The sequence below is a fragment of the Microcaecilia unicolor genome, chromosome 1 (assembly GCF_901765095.1).
Source record: "Microcaecilia unicolor chromosome 1, aMicUni1.1, whole genome shotgun sequence".
NCBI lineage: Eukaryota > Metazoa > Chordata > Amphibia > Gymnophiona > Siphonopidae > Microcaecilia > Microcaecilia unicolor.
In genome coordinates, this window is record NC_044031.1 from 165,043,771 (window position 1) to 165,061,550 (window position 17,780).

Here is a 17,780-nt window from a genome sequence, read left to right on the forward strand (position 1 = left end):
GGGTCTGACTTCTCTCTCTGATCTATAAGGAAATGCAATAGACTATTTAGAGATAGAGATGGGGGTCACCAATCCAATGTTTGATCACCCCGTAGTCAGATTTCTAGGATATTTTCAATGAATATGCATGAGGTATATCTGCATACAAATCTCTCTCATGCATATTCACTGTAGATACTGTAAAAACCACATTAGGTTGAGAATCCCCAGGACTGGGCTGGGGACCACTAGTGTATACAAGAACTGAAAGCTTAGAAAGGTTAGGGTAGCTGGGATTTATGCTAAATTACATTGCTATTTTATTTTAAAATATTACATAACAAACAAGGGTTCAATATCTCTTTAAAGTGCAATGATAAACATTTGCAGCTGCAATTCATGTGTATTAAATATACAAATACAGAATACAGATAAAGATTATCAGAGCTATCGAGCCCCTACCTAGTGCTGTATGCCAGATCCTATTTTAAACTATAGCTTTACCCCTGGAGTTTACTGGCCCCATTGCTCCTTGGAATTTGGTTACCTTTTTGGTCATCAACACTGCATTTTATACAGACATGGTATACAACAAGGAAAGGGAAGACAGGCACTAAGTTTGGTGCAATACAATTATAGATTTGTCTGAACATCTCATCTGCAAGAGCTGGAGGAACATAAGATATTAAAATTTACTCTAAGGCAAATGCTCAGATATATAAGATCTAAAATATAGTGGCTACAAAGAGGTAGAAAATATTGAAAGTATTCAATAATATTTCACAAAGGTAACTAAGAACTTCCAACACCGTCTCCTATGATAAGCGCTGCGTTGTTTTGTCTTGTAGAAATTGGGAGTCACTGCGGGAAGCCTGTTTGGGATATTCGCTTTACCAGTTTAAAGTTCCTGCTCCTGATTAAACAGATATCGCTGACCCAACTACAGAAACATTCTCTCCAAAGTCAAATTCTTATTTAAATATCTACCCATTTCTGAGAATTCACAGGAACAGCTTCCACTGCCAGCAGCAGGCCAAAGATGCAGGTTTCAACCAGGAACAGCTGAATTTCTTCTCCTCTGGCTTTGCACTTACAAGATAAACATTGGTTGAGGGTGGGGAACTTCTATAACAAGGCGTCTCTATGTGCTCCGAAGATGTGTAGAGAGCGTCTTTCTATGATGGCATCTGGACGCTCCAATTCCATTATAGAATACTAGAAAAAAGCTTGCATTGTTGTGCCTAAAATATAGGTGCAACCATTTACACCCGGTCAACGGCAGGTATAAATGGGTGTGCCTAAGCGCGACATGTAATTCGCGTAACTTATAAAATTCTATAAATTGCAAGAATGAGTTGGATACATGTCTGCACCCCCTCCCACACACATATACACCCTCCTTGCAGTTATGCATTATAGCAATTACACAACATCTTTTATAGAATAGTGCATAGTGCACTTACAAGCGCAAGGTGTGCGTAACTGCAGGCGTCCAGTTATCAAACTGCCTTTCAAAGGTGCATCCAACAGTACAAGGTGCCCAATGTGCTCATGGCCTTCTCTTTTTCTGCCTATGAGGTAAAAAAAAAAAAAAATCCTATAGAAACAGGACTTCATGCCCTGTGACCTTAATGGATTCAGAGTTAGAAATGATTCCAGGTTTTCAAAAGCATCTTGTACAAAAACAATGACTGGTCGACCCCAACGGCACTGTTTTGGAAATGGCCCCAATGTGAACAGAACTAGAAAAACTAGATTTTGCATCAAGTCTGTCTTCAGCAATCTTGTTCTGGAACAACACAGTGAAAATCTTGTAGCTTGAGTCACTAAATTTTGTTCCTGCATGGCTGCGGACCAGGATGCCTGCATGATGCTGACAAAAGCAGGAGCCCTCTCCCCTTGGTCATTCTGCTTCCTGTGCTTTCGCAGAGACCTTGGCCAGTGTACCAGCCCACACGTCATAGTCCAGCATATCGACCTCATTGCCTGGTATCACCAATCCCTGCTACAGATGATCCTGGGAAATGATAGCTAATAAGGCAGAACTTCAATTCAAACGTGAATTAACCTTTGGAAAATTAGCGTTAAAAGCTTCTTCTTTTTTTTTGGTAGACATTAATATTGACATTTTTAAAATAAACTACAAAACAATTTTTGTACAAACCATCAGGGCGACACTGAGAACATCAAAGGAATGTACTACGAAAATACATTCTTATTCATGTTTTTTAAAAACTCTGTTACACGTATATAAAGAGAAAACCTAATGCAGTATAAAAGTTTAATTTTCATGAGTTAGGGTGGCCATGTTAATCAGAACAGGTTTTGCCACCAGGGAATTTTGTAATGTGCTTATCCCTAACAAATGAAAATAAATCCTTTATAGCACCCTACCACATTAGGCAGTCTGTTCATACAAGAAACATACATGAACAGCGTATGCCTACCACACATCCTCCTATGCTGCATCCTTCCCCTCTGCATTTCTCCCTCTCCTTTGCACAGTGTGTGGTCCCCGTTGTCAGTACAGCTGAAGATTCCTGGAAGATCTTGGATAGGGACCTGGCATATCTGTGCGGCATTTAGCACCCAGAGAGAAGTTTGAATGTTACATGGGTGGTGGTGGGACTGCCATAGTTTGCCAAGTCAGCATTCTTTCCTGGTGGCTCTGTACCATGCCTGTGGTCTGAATGTAAGGAGTGTGCATGCATGTGCTCTGCTGTTCCCATGATCTCAGAGAGAAACCACCAAATCTGTATGCTCTACCACAGCACAGGACAGTCCAACTTGGGAAATCCAGGGTCTTTTCTCAGTTCCCAGTATGTTCCAGTGCTCACCCACGAATCATCAGCGGATTTTCTATCGTAGCACAAAAAAAAAAAAAAGTAATTAGAGCATTCAGAACACTCACTGGCATTTACACATTAGATCTGGAGAATACTTGTGGATCACAAAAAAGGAGGAAGAATAAGTCTCCACAAGGAATACAAACACCACCAAACAGTCTACCAAACAGTGAAGACAACCGTAACAAAACCATACAGTGTGTGTACGTTTCAAATATATTGTCCACACATTGTATGGTTTTGTTGTTATGGTTGTTTCTACTGTTTGGTGTAGCTTGAATACTTGTGGATAAAATCTGTAAATGTCTGCAGTCCTGTCGATACAGAACAGGGCAGCCAGGCGGCTTGCTAGAAGTAAGCACCTCAAGCCAGGACAAGATAGGGCAGGAACAAAGGTCCACCTAGTCCAGTCTCAGGGAGATATGCATAAGGAACAGGACATGTGACATAAGTGGCTCATTCCCGACACAACAGCACAAAGGGCTTCCAAGATAAGACCAAACAAATGTGAAATACTGCCATGCAAAAGAGACTCTAAAAACAGTATTGATTTAGAAGGGTATCAATCAAATGAAAAAAAAAAACCCCAAAAAACAGGTAACGAGGACCTAAAAGTCTTGCAACGTGCAGGCTGGACAACAACAAACATTAGTGAAAAATCAACAACAGACCAAAGACTCATACAATGTGCAAAGTGGCATGCAAATAAAGTAATGGGGTGACTGATAATTAATTCCAAAGATAACCACCCAAAGGGTGGAGGTGCACTAGTTCCTACGTCAAAGAATGCAGAAGCAAAAAGTAAGAAGGGTAGGCTCTTCTCAAATACCGGCGGAGATGTGATGATGAAAATAAAGTTTTTATTGCAAAAAAACCCCGACTCAACACAGCAGCCGTGTTTCGGCGCACAAAGCGCCTTCCTCAGGAGTCTACAAGATATACAATTTCCAAACATACAAACAAAAATAATGGACAATTCAGGGGCGCCCTCTTGTTTCTTCATTGAAGCTATTTGGACAATCCAGTGTAAAACCCCATTAAACTTCGGTAAGTTTTTAGATATCTAATAGCAAAGTATATATGGATTTTTAATATCTTATATTTTTTTAAAAAGCCATCGCTATACATAAAACCTTTAAAAAACTTCATATTCCATCCTATCACAGATGGTTTAAAACCTTTGCCTTTTTTTTTAAAGAGTTTAATACGTGTAAAACCCTTGCTTTTTTAAGAGTTTAACACATTATACCACAGATATTCCTATAGCTTCTTTCTTAAGTGGTCCTTTTTTACAAGGCCATGGTAAGCTGGTAAGAATTTTCAAATATTTTTTAAATATTTTATATACACAAATTTTGTCTTGGCATATAATTAATTTTTCAAATATATATACAATTGTTTGGTGCTTGTTCTTGAAATCTAGCCTTTTTGAAACCGACGCAAGTTTCCTGGTGGATAAGATTAACTTTTTATATATGATTCACTTTAGACTCATTTTTTTTTTTTAATTTAGCCATTTCAAAGATTGGCATCCATAGTTTATAAATATGAATGCTTGTGGACAAGATCTAACTTTGTGGGTATTTTAAGATCAATTTCAAAGTTTTTTTTATCTTTTGTTTTTTACTTTCATTTTTAGTTTGATATGACACAACACTTCATGATTTAACAAGAAGGGGCACTCAGTGGTGGCTATTATTTATCATTCTATCACAATCGTTTAAGATGAATTGCACACGTGGGAGGATTCTATAGTTTATAAAAGGGTTTCAAATAAGGTCATGATAAATGAAGATAAAAAGAAAATTAAAAATAGCCTACAAACACAATATTAGATTTCATGTTTAGACTATACAGCTTTTTGGTAGTGAATTAGATTCATGATGTCAAAAGGTCTCTCACATATATATACTTGTTTAATGCGCTCCCGAAATTAGAAAAGGTTTAGAATTATATTTAAGATGTATTTCCAGTTACACCGTATCCTATAACCTTGTAGTCATTAATTTTGGAAGATTACAAAATTTTAGTCACATGATAGTGCACTACATATAATTAATATCTAAGCTTATGTTTACATTTATATTTATAATCTCCAGGTATATTTATATATATCTAGAGTGTACGTATTTTGGTGACTCATATCTTCCAAAAAACTTTTTTTTAACCATTTCATCTTTTTATCATTTTTTATTATTTGTTGTTTTGTGTAATCATATTAGATAATAATGAATGAGTTTTCTTTTTCATTTATAGGATTATATATTTATATCGTTTTGTGTGTACTGATTTAATAAAGACATCTTTTTTTTATAATCAGCTATACATCAAAAGGTCAGCAGATATAGCAAAACATACTTTATAAATTTATGTAATTATTTTAATATAATACACAGTCTGTTGTGTATCCAAAATTACACCATTTTTAATGTGTTCTTATTGATTTAATTGATTTGTGTCAAGATATATTATATCATAAATATTTTTTGATATATACATTGTCTATGGATATATATATTTTTTTAATATATATGTATATATTTTTACACATATATACGATTCAGAGATGTACTTTTTATATAATTTTTTAATGTTATAATTTATTATTGATGATCCACATCTCAATGCCAGACCATGTTCGAGCACCGGCACTGAATATCTGGGTATGTGTTGCTGGCCAGCACTTACCTGGCTAAAGACCAATATTTAGCTCTTAACTGGATAAGCTGAACCAGATTAAGTGCCAACTCTGCCCCCACATCACCCACAATATAGACAGTTTCAGCTTAGGCAGTTAGAGGGGATATACTGCTAAATATCCCCGGATACAGATAGCTCCCTTACTCTGGCTTTTATTTATTTGGATTTATTTACTGCCTTTATGAAGGAATTCACTCAAGGCCGTGTACAGTATATCATCCAACTACCCTGGACGGGTTCAATGTGGGTAGCAACCAAAAAAAAGCTTAGATGTTACCAAGGATTTGCATACAGCCCCCTATATGTCTATAAGCTCCCTATTAAGAACAGAGCCCACAAGCATTCAGTGCAATCAAATTTGGGGGGGGGGGGGGTGGTGCAGGGGGATTAAGTGGGGACAATTTCCCCTTAATTCCTCCTGAAGAGCACTTTTATCAAAAACCTAGAAGTGTCTTACAGCAGGCGTAAATCCATTTAATTATCCAGGCTAAGTATTAAGGAAGTGGAAGCCGTGAAAAACATGATTCAGCTGTCAAATCGGAGTAGATCCTTGGGAAAAATGCCAATATTAGAAGGCAGCAGTGCTGCCAATGTAGCCACTTATTCGGGCAGGCTGGAAGCACTTCTCTGTATTTTTGAGTTAAAACTTGCTCTTTTTGTGGCCCTTTATATTTGAATAGAGAACTGAATAATTAGTTTCTAAATAAGTATGAAGAAGACTTTTTCTAGAGAGCATTTTATTGACAGATGGTCTTTCACTGTTTTTAGTTCCTTAATGATTAGCCTGGGTAATAATGGGCAAGAATAGATAAGAACTTCCTGCAAGAAAAAGAAATTTTCTTATGAGCTGTTTGAATGGTTGCCTGCAATGATTACAATACATGCCTATGTATAGACATTCATATTGGAGAGATTGTGAAAAATTATTAAACTACAGGGAACAGTTTTGGATTTATTCTCTTAATGCTGTGGAATCCCATGGATTGAATCGTGAAATCGATTGGATGACCTTGATTTGAAATTATCTACTGCCTTGGATCAGCTGTTTTCAGTCCAGAAGTTAGAGTGACGTCACCATTACGTTTGTATAAATACTTTTAGTAGACTGAGCGGTGGCCATCTTTGAGATATTTGACACAAAGTTACAGGTCTGGGTTTTGTTTATTTACAGACCCTATGATTTGAACATGCCGCAGTTTACTTATGGGTAATTTTGTTTTGCTATTTGAATTTTCAGGAGGCTACCTTGATACAGCGAATTTTGCGAAACATGGAACCATGTCGGTTTAATTGGGTCTCTGTTGTATACTTGGAGGGGCATAATCGACCAGAAACGCCTATCTCCATGGGCGTTAATCTCCGAGAACGGGTCCGTGAAGGGGCGGAGTGTACCGTATTTTTTAAAAAAAATAGACGCCCATGTTTTATTCGCCAAGGTGTGAGCTGGGCGTTTTTGCTTTTCACCGATAATGGAAAATGAAATCGCCCAGCTCAAAAACGAATAAATGCAAGGCATTTGTTCGTGGGAGGGGCCAGGATTCATAGTGCACTGGTCCCCCTCACATGCCAGGACACCAACCGGGCACCCTAGGGGGCACTTTTACAAAAACAAAAAAAAAGGTAAAAGAGCTCCCAGGTGCATATCACCCTTCCCTTGGGTGTTGAGCCCCCCAAATCCCCCTCAAAACCCACTGCCCACAAGTCTACACCATTACTATAGCCCTAAGAGGTGAAGGGGGGCACCTACATGTGGGTACAGTGGGTTTGGGGGGGTTGGACGACTAGTAGCATTAAGCAGCACAATTGTAACAGGTACGGGGGGGGGATGGGCCTGGGTCCACCTGCCTGACGTCCACTGCACCCCCTAACAACTGCTCCAGGGACCTGCATACTGCTGCTTGGGAGGAGGATATGACATTTGAGGGTGAAAGTAAAAAGTTGTGAAACATCATTTGTTGTGGTGGGAGGGGGTTAGTGACCACTGGGGGAGTCAGGGGAGGTCATCCCCGACTCCCTCTGGGGGTCATCTGGTCATTTAGGGCACTTTTTGGGGCCTTATTCGTCAAAAAACAGGGTCCAGGAAAAGTGCCCTAAATTCTAGCTACAAACGCATCCATTATCGGCGAAGGGCGCCCATCTCTGTTCGGGTGATAACCACGCCCCAGTTCCGCCTTCACCACGCCTCCGACACTCCCCCGTCAACTTTGTCCGCATCCGCGACGGAGTGCAGTTGAAAGCGTCCAAAGTTCGGCTTTCGATTATGCCGCTTTATTTGTTTTTGTGAGAAGAACGCCCATCTCCCGATTTAGGTCGGAACTTGGGCGTTATTCTCGTTCGATTATAAGCTGGATAGTGTATATTGGGATGCAAGAATTTTTATTTTGTTTTTGTTACATTTGTACCCCACACTTTCCCACTCATGGCAGGCTCAATGCGGCTTACATGGGGCAATGAAGGGTTAAGTGACTTGCCCAGAGTCACAAGGAGCTGCCTGAAGTGGGAATTGAACTCAGTTCCTCAGGACCAAAGTCCACCACCCTAACCACTAGGCCAGAATAACCGCACTATACCTTAAAAAGCTAAGTGAAAGCTATTTACTATTATTAAGATTATTAAGATTTAAGAAACTGATGAAGAAATTTGTTTATATAAAAAATGGAAAAAGTGGATCAATGAGGATTACGTCATTGCCCCCAAGATATGCTTGGCTCATTCTAGCCATAACAGGGGCAGATGTGCGAATCTGACGATTCAAAAAAAGGGTATGATACTGGACTTGCTAGATCAAAAAAGTATGATTATATAAGTTGCATTTCAAGCTGGGCACTCTATGTGTATGTATAGACATTAGCATTTTCCCTTTTTAATTCCTGCTTGCCTTCTTCTTTACACACACACACACAAATATAATTTTGCTTGACAGAAATGTATAAAAGTGGCTTGATCTAGGTGTCAAAATATCTTTGCAGTACTTTTAATTATTATAAGCTTTTATAAGGAAAGGTGGCACCTAAGTAAATTTTAAAAAAATCAATGAATTAATCATGTTTATTCATCCTTTCATGTATTAAGTTTTTGTTTGTCATGTGACCTTTGTACACCTCTGTCTCCACTTTTCAGGGTAGGGTCTTTTGTAATGCTGTTTTAGAAGTATTACATTTTCTTGTAATTTTTGGTTTGTGGGGGTGTAATAATCTGTTTGTTTTCCCTCTCCTCCACCTTTTCCCACTTAGGTTTTTTTTAGCATTTAGGGGCCCTTCTTCTAAACCAAGGTAGACTTTACGCTCATGCAGCATGCGCCAAAATGAGACTACCGCCAGGCCGTTGTGCTCTCCTGGCAGTAATTTCAGATTTGGCACACGCTCATAATGCCAGGATGAATTAATTATTTCCTGCTAAGTGCTCCAGTTCCGGTAATAATCGGCATATACACACACACACACAAACAGGTACATATGTTGCATTATTTATTGTCCAGATGCCTTTTATCTGCTATTCCCTTCGTTTCACACGAAAAAATTGTGAGTACCTTTGTCAGAAATTTAAGATGACTACATAGTATGACTATTATGATGAAAGGGTATAAGTTTAAGTTTCAACAAAAAAAGGAGGCAAAATACCATATGTGAGGATATCAAAGTCTGTAAGGGTAGGGATGGCCCATGGGTTTCTGAAAAAAGAAGAGGCACTAATGTTTGCCTTTTGCTCATTGCTGCCACTGCTGAGGTATTGTTACATATAAAATCCTAATACCATAAAAAGTGCAATGACCCCTGAAGCAGGCATTTGTGTTGAAACATGGATCTGTGCCGGGTCCCTTGCATTTCTATGCATCTATTTCTGGTGGATTTGTGCAGCAGTCAGACTTGTGTTTGTCTACTACCAGCGGAATGGTTCTCTTTTTGAAGTTTTTTTAAACTACTAATGGAGATTTTGCCTCTAGTGCTTCAAATTTTTTTAGGAACCCCATGGACCATCCCTACAGTACTCTTACAGAGTATATAAGATTTGTAGATGACTAAGGCTTGAAATTCACTGAGTCTATTAACAGTCACTTTAGTTAAGAGTATTTTCTAGGTTAAACTCTTCAGATAAGGATTCCATGAGCCCAAATGGAGGTTTCATGAGAGATGTAAAGGAATACTTTGGTCACACAGGGCTGGTGGTTTCTTTATTAGTGGATTGGCATGAGCCTGAAAATGACTACACACTGGGAATCTGGGGCTTTGTCTGAGAGAAACACCAATGCCCAACAAAGCAAGGCACAATTCCTTATGGAAAAGCTAGAACAGCTGGAGTAGTAGGGAAGGATATTGATCTAAAACCATTTTTGTAAATTCTGTCTCTTAAACATACTTAAACATAGTGATAATAATACCTTTTGACATTTTTATATACATGTGTGTTTTGTTTTACATACCAATGTGTTAGACCATTTTGCACAATATTTATTTTCATAAATTTATCAAATGCTTATGTTTTAGCTAGAATTATCATCCATTTTTCGTATATATTCATTTGTATACAGTTTTTACATATGCACCATTTTTTATAACATACTATTTACAAGAGTTTAGTTTTTATGTGGTTGCGACAACGGGTCAATCATTTATGTCATCTGTTCTCTTTAAACATTTGATTTTACATTCATGATTTTTATGATACACTATATTATTATGTTCATGATCTTTTTAAATGTGGTTGGGTTAATGGTTGTAACATTTATAATTAATACACATTTTATATGTACATATATGAGATGTATGTTTTTAATTAAGGGGTTCTTGAAAAGCTATGCTAACATTTTTAACTCCTGCTAAAAATCAGCTGGTGGTAAACACTGAGATACCCATTATATTCCTATGGGTGTGTCAGCATTTACTGCAAGCTGATTTTTAGCATAAGCTAAAAACGCTAGAGCAGCTTTGTAAAAGACATTCTTAATTTTCATGTGGCTGCAACAATGGGTAGGAGGGAGAAGTGGCCTAATGGTTAGTGCAGCAGGCTTTGATCCTGGCAACCTACATCTAGTAGCGCTATAGAAATGATTAGTAGTAGTAGTAAATCATTCATGTCATCTGTTTTTTTTTTATAATTTTACATACATTTTATGTTTTCTATACATTTTTATGATACACTATTTATATTGACATGTTCGCTATGTTTGTAACATCTATATCTATATATATATATATATATGAGTTCTGTTTATGTTCTTAATTATTTAAGTGCCAATGGTTGTCAACTACTATAATTTTCACTGGTTTATGGAAATGCACAATTGATGATTTTATTTGTAAGCTGTTTTATGGCTCTTTAGATGTCGCACATGTAGGACTGCAGACATGTTATAGGTATTATTTGATGTCATCTATTTTAAAAAGTTTTCACAATGTTTTTTCTTCTCTCTTTGCTCTTTTTCTGTTGGTGGTCAGTATCTTTACAAATAAAAGTACTCTTAATTTTCAGACTTTATTATACACCATGTCTCTTTCTCAGCCTCACTTTCATGCTGTCGGTATATACTGCCTTACACCAAAAGGTACCAAAGCAGTTTACATAGTTACATAAGAAAAACAAAAACAGCATTCCTTTTAAAACTGATGAGGTCGTTTGCTCCTAAAAGACATATCCAGTCTAAGAATTAAATCGGAAAATCTAGAGAACCATGCCAGGAATTTAAACTTGCGTTTCATTAATTTTCCATGTGTTCCGATGGTAAAACCTGGCGATATGTTGAACAGATATTTGATGGAGAATTTATCTATACCAGAAACTAATTTACCACCGTTTTCAAAGGTTTTCTATCTTTCTCAAAAACCTTTAGATCAAAATGTACAACAAATATCGGACATTTCTGCTCTCCTGGAAACTTTGGATACTCAACAGGCCACACAAGCAACCTTGGTTGCTACAGTGGCCTTACTACCTGACAAGCAATGGCTCTTCCAGATGTTTTTTTAGACATCGGGAGAAGCCATTTCTTGGTTTTCGTATATCCTTGTTTCCGGATTTTTCTAGGGAGACCCAGAAAAGAAGGAAACAATTTCTCAAAATGAAAACGCCAGTTATTCAAGCAGGGGGTACCTTTTTCTTGAGGTACCCCTGCAAGTGTATTATTAAGCTTGAAAATGTAAAATATACTTTCACTGATCCACTTCAGCTCTCCAAACTAATTGCTTCTAAGTCAACAACTGGACCGAAATGAGATTATCGCCATAATCCTGTGCGTTTAGCTATTTCCTTATTGATTTCCTGATATTGATTCCTCTGCTTTAAACCTTGGAATCCTTAATTGTAGGACTTGAGTGAAATTTGTAATACCCTTGGTATATTTTGATTTTTCTTTATTTCTATGTATTGAGGAATATGTTTCACTTTCTTTCAAGATGTCATGCTTGAAAATATATTGTAAAAGCAATTTATAAATAAATAAATAAAAAACTGATGAGGTCGGTTTCTTTCTTCCCATGCTAATTTTGTGCGAGTGTTTTGTAAGTATTTGCCACTATGGTCATTACTAAAGGTAAGCCCTTCTGTATACACCGCAAAAGTCACATAGACCGCAGTATTTCTATTTTCCTGTAACTTCTGAGGGATTAATTTACATTTATAAATATTATATATATATTTTTGAGAGCATAAATTTTCTAATATAACTGAAAATGACATCCATGATCCAGATACATTTTGGATACACTTTTCACATGGTTAGTGAAACCGTACAGTGCAAATATGATGCTTTTTTCAGACAAGATATTCTGTATATGTCCCAGTATACCATGGGCAGGGAGAGCCTTTTAGTTAACACAGCTAACGTGTTATCTGGAGTGTATTTAGCGACACCTCAGAAACAGCGACTCAGCAAGTGAAGCCAAGCAAAAGCTGTTAACATAGTTTGTCGTCCACATTTTCTGGTAGGGAAGCCTAGCTAATCTTTTCATGCAAGTGCTTAGGTGCCAAAAGGATAACAGAGTAAGGCAAGTACTTCATCGATGCCAAACCCCCTCTATGCAGTCGCCAGCAAACCAACTCTACCGAGCAAGTGCTTCAGTGCCAGCAGGACACCAGAACAAAGCACGTTCTCTCCCATGCGGTACCGCTGGGAATTTTGGAACTGACTCAAGATGACAGGCAGAGCATGTTTAGTGCCATGCCTTCTACTGACGTCCTGATGCATGACTCCAGTATGGACGTTCATGGGTATCGAGAGGCAATATTTGAAGTTGGGAGACCTTGATACCAAAGTCTGCGGTGCAATCGCCAATGAACTGCACAAACAAGGCAAGCGACACTTCTGACGTGCCTCGGTTAATTTGGTGAGCTGGTCACGATCTCGACTGCATTCTCTGAGCAGACATCGGCATGCTTGTCGGTATGGTTATCAGCGTCAGCATTCATCTCCCTATTGGGTGTCCTATAGGATTTCTTCTTCACAGTGTCTTTTTAGGCATTCTACGCAGGCACCTCTACCACTCCATTCATTCATTCAACAGCAGCACCATTCTACCACATCTCATGCTCAGTGTATGATCCTTCTACCTCTCAGCAGGATCTTCAGGGGCAGGTTGCATCCTTTTCAATTCTGAAGCAGTCCCGGCTGCAGTCAGACAGCCATTATGAGACTGTGCAGAAAGAGGTCATAGGCAATATCAACTTAAGTTTTTCAGGAACTTAAACTTAGATCTCAGACTGCTGTGACACTTGAAAGATCACCTTTCACTACCAGACTTCATCTTCTAAGCCATCTCCTAATGATGAGTCGCCTGCTCACAAAGAACACCTAAGTCAGTAAGATGATTCTTCATACTCTAAATTTAAAGGAAAGATGGCTGTTGTACTTTCTATTCCAATGGCCTCTCGGTCAGACATGACTGATCAGCAACGATCAGTGTTCAAGTACTTGAAACTTCATACAGAGAACATAAGAACTGCTATATTGGGACAGACCGAAGGTCCATCAAGCCATGCATCCCATTTCCAACAGTGGCCAATCCAGTTTACAAGTACCCAGGGCTTTTTTTGTACCGGTACCTTTTTTTCCCCCAGCGAGACCTGTTTTTCTAGGACTCGGCAGCGCGAACGGTGCAGACAGCGATTGAGAGAGGCTGGCAGCGTCGGAGCTTCCCTCTGCAAGTTCCACCTACATTGTTTCAACTTCCTGTTTTCGCATAGGTGGGACTCGCAGAGGGAAGCTCCAACGCTGCCAGCCTCTTTCAATTGCATGCACCGTTCGCGCTGCTGAGTCTGATGCTGGCAGCCTTTCTAACGCTTCACTGGCAGGCAGTGGAGAAGGAGGATGGGAGGGGAGAGAAGAGAATCGCTGGACATGGAGGGGAGGGCAGGGGAGAGAGGAGAATCGCTGGATGTGGAGGGGAGAGCAGGGGAGAGAGGAGAATCGCTGGACATGGAGGGGAGGGCAGGGGAGAGAGGAGAATCGATGGACGTGGATGGGAGGGGAGGGCAGGGAAGAGAGATTCGCTGGACATGGATGGGAGGGGAGGTCAGGGACGAGAGATTCGCTGGACATGGATGGGAGGGGAGGTCAGGGAAGAGATATTCGCTGGACATGGATGGAAGGGAAGGTCAGGGAAGAGAGATTCGCTGGACATGGATGGAAGGGGAGAGCAGGGGAGAGAGGAGAATCGTTGGACATGGATGGAAGGGGAGGGAAGGGAAGAGAGATTCGCTGGACATGGATGGAAGGGGAGAGCAGGGGAGAGAGGAGAATCGTTGGACATGGATGGAAGGGGAGGGAAGGGAAGGGGAGTGAGAAGAATCGTTGGACGTGGATGAGAAGGGAGGGAAGGGGAGAGAGGAGAATCACTAGACATGGATGGCAGGGGAGGACAGGGGACAGAGGAGAATCACTGGACATGGGAGGGGAGGGCAGGGGAGAGAGGAGATATGCTGGACATGGATATATCAGACTTCTATCTTTCCTACTCGTATAGTGGTTCATATTATGTCCAATATATTTTATTATTATGGATGACCTGAATCAGTTGGTAGAAGGATTTCCAGACGATTACAGATTATCCTTCCAGCTGATTATAGACAACTTTGAAGACTGAGCAAATGACAGTTACAATATGACTATCTGTGGAGCTGCAATTCTAATTTAATCAGATGATTATCCTGGATGACGGCTTCAGTGTACAAAGCACATGTATAAAAGCTGGTGGCAGCTCATAGAGGCTATGAAGGAGGAATGTATTCCTTTGGATAGTCTAGAAGGTGTTAATGTTTCTAAACTATTGCCCTAGTATTTTTCCAGAGGTAAAATATTTGGGAAAGCATAATTCTTACTCCTAAAGATCTTATTATACTCCAAAGACAACCATATCTTCACAAATCTGGTAAAGAGCGACATCCCAGAAATAGACCGTGACTCAGCAGGTGAAGTCAAGCAATAGCTGTTAACATAGTTCTTCATCCAGATCTTCCAGTAGAAGAGCGTCTTTAGTATTTCTACAAAGTTTGGAGGGCAATCATCACCATCACAGATGCCATATTATTGCATAGCCTTAATGGACAATCAACTTCTACTACAAAGGGAAATTTTCAGGCTTCTAGTTGCAACAGCACCCAATAGAACATAGGGTTTACTCCAGATATATCATCATACCATAGAAAACAGAGTTTTTTTGTGCAGTTCTGGCTCTCCAAACTCTTAATATCAAGTAGGCAAACTTTTGGATTGCCAAACTATCATCCTCTCCTTTCTGTATCACAATCTTTGATTCATGTCTGTGGATTTACTGGATGTACACCTATGTGCTAATTCATCCATCACCCAGTTTTAGTTTCCTTATACGCAGAAATCATTATCAGTTGCTCTGCCTTCAAAATCCAGAGTGTTCTCAAACTCATGGTCATAGAAGTGGTCTATCTTTATTAGAAGGATCTGCTCATTTTCCCATATTTTGACAACTGTTAGTAGTATACCAGATATCACACAATGCCTTCCAAGCATTGCAGGTAAACAGCTCAAGTCACATTTCCAGCCAGTGCAACTGCTAACATTTATAGAAGATTACATTATCACTCTGTTGGTTTTAACAAACTTATCACTCACACCAGGGCACAAAATTTCCCTGGTGTAACATATTCATCCAGTTCATGTCACTATAACTAGAGGTCATTCTCATGTTATTACATCATGTACTGGTAATAATACATGTCCTGCCTCTGGCAAGGCTTCACATGAGGCCGTTACAGTAGCATCTCAAGAACTGGTGGTCACAGTACAACCAGCCACTATCAACCAAGATTCCTTTACATATCAAGTGATCCTTGCATTGCTGGATGGTCCATGACAACCTTGTAGTCTGAGCACCTTTTCAACCTTTGACCCACTCCATCATACTTGTCTGATGCTTCCATACAAAGTTGTGGAACTCATTTCAATCACCATACGACTCGGGACACCTGGTTGGCAGAGAAGCAGCTCCACAGCATCAACCAGTTATGGACAAGAGCGATACAATTGGTGCTTTGTGTGTTCTTCGACAAGTTAGTCAATCAAATAACTCGTGCAAACGGACAGTAAACTGGCCATATATTATGTCAACAGGCATGGGCGCTCAGCCTCAACACTCTTGTGTAGGGACATAATTCATCTTAGCACGACTGTTCTTGATCTCAACTCCTCCATCATAGTCTCTCACCTGCAGGACAACTTCAACGCTCTAGCCTTGTTGAACAGAGAATTCCAGTCTCATCAGAAACTGATACTTTACAAATAGCTTGGAATCAAGTCCTCCTGTATGCATATCTTCTAATACCTGTCACTGCGAAGGCATTGCAAAAAGCATACAGAGAATCAGCTCATTTAACCCTAATTATGCAGTATTGGCTTAGGAAATTTTGGTTGATGCTGTGGAGCTGCTTCTCTGCCGACCAGGTTTAACAGTTACACGTGTTACGCGATAGCACATGCTCAGCAGTAGGGAAAATGGGTGTGGCAAACATTTACGTGCACAGGTTATAAAATCTATCATTTCCACACTAACGTGCTACGTGGAGCTGCATGTATATATGCCTGCTATTGACATGGTATAAATGGGTGAATCAAAATGTGTGTAAATGTATGCTAGCATTCTATAACTGAATCTGCATGCCCAGTGTTTTTGAATATCAACCTTGTTTTCACCTGGGATCTGCAGGCAAAAGGAAATAGTGTGTAATGCTCAAGGGTACATGGTAGATAAAAGGGAGTCTTCAAGTCCCAGGACTTCTGAACTGTACAAAAGCACATGCATACATAACTGGAAAAATGTTCAGATGTGTTTTGCTTGTGCCCAGATGGAGAGTCCCTGCAAGCTGCACCATTCACCGTACCTGAAGAATTGCGCTTCATGTTCCAGTCTGTTTTCCTCCAGAATACGCCGCCTGTCTCTCTGCAGCTGCTCAATCCTCTCTTTCTGTGCTTCAGCTGCCTCAATGTTCCCCTCCTCTAGTAACCTGCAGCACCATTTGGAAACAAAAAGAATCCCTAAATGATAAAAAATAAATAGCTAAACTGTTCTACACATTTCCACCATAATGAAACAAAGATATGAGGCTGAAATTCTCAGGGATAATGTTAAACCCAGGGCAGATTTTTTAAAAATTACACTGATCATAGGTTTTTCTATACCCAGATTATTTGGCGCTGGGACATACCCAGAATCAGGTGCTGGTTATCTGGGTATTTGGCAGCTGCTGGAAGCTATTCAGGTGCCATCAATATTCAGCTCTGGTATCCGGAATAGCTATCCAGGAGCATCAGGACAGCTTTACTTTACACTGCTTATATTCCACATATACTTGTTGAGTTCAACTTGGATTAAAGTACAAAGAAATCTAGGAATAACCCAGAGAATTACATATGTAGCATCAATTTTCACAGAAATAGAAAAACACAATTGTCTTAGTATAGATATTGTCTAAATAACCATATTTTTAGGAATTTCCTAAATAAGCATGTAACTCATTCCATATTCTCGCTACTATATAAGAAAAAGATGATTTATATATCTAATCCCCTTAAATGATGGAAAATGTAAAAACCAAAAAAACTCTCAGCTTAGATAATATATCATGGGTAGGAAGTAATACCAGTGAAAGCATACAGCGAGGCTATACCTTGTAAGATTTTAAATGCCATTATACAGATCTTGAAAATTATTCTGGCCTCTATAGGCAACCAATAGGCTTTCAGCAGCAAAGAGGTTGCTCTATCAAATTTACCAGTCAAATAAACCAGCCTGA

General features: G+C 39.3%; 1 protein-coding gene across 2 annotated transcripts in view; it reads right to left on the reverse strand.

Annotated features, from left to right (window-relative positions):
* Positions 1-282: 282 nt before the first annotated feature.
* The window catches only part of OSBPL3 (oxysterol binding protein like 3), a 324,326-nt gene continuing 306,828 nt past the window's right edge, over positions 283-17,780 (reverse strand). For both annotated transcript variants that reach the window (XM_030202113.1, XM_030202121.1), the window contains 2 exons: positions 16,869-16,991; positions 283-2,838 (listed from right to left, as the gene is read on the reverse strand). In XM_030202113.1, the coding sequence (XP_030057973.1) occupies positions 2,742-2,838; positions 16,869-16,991 (220 nt within the window). In that variant the 3' untranslated portion in view covers positions 283-2,741. The remainder of the gene's footprint in view (positions 2,839-16,868; positions 16,992-17,780) is intronic.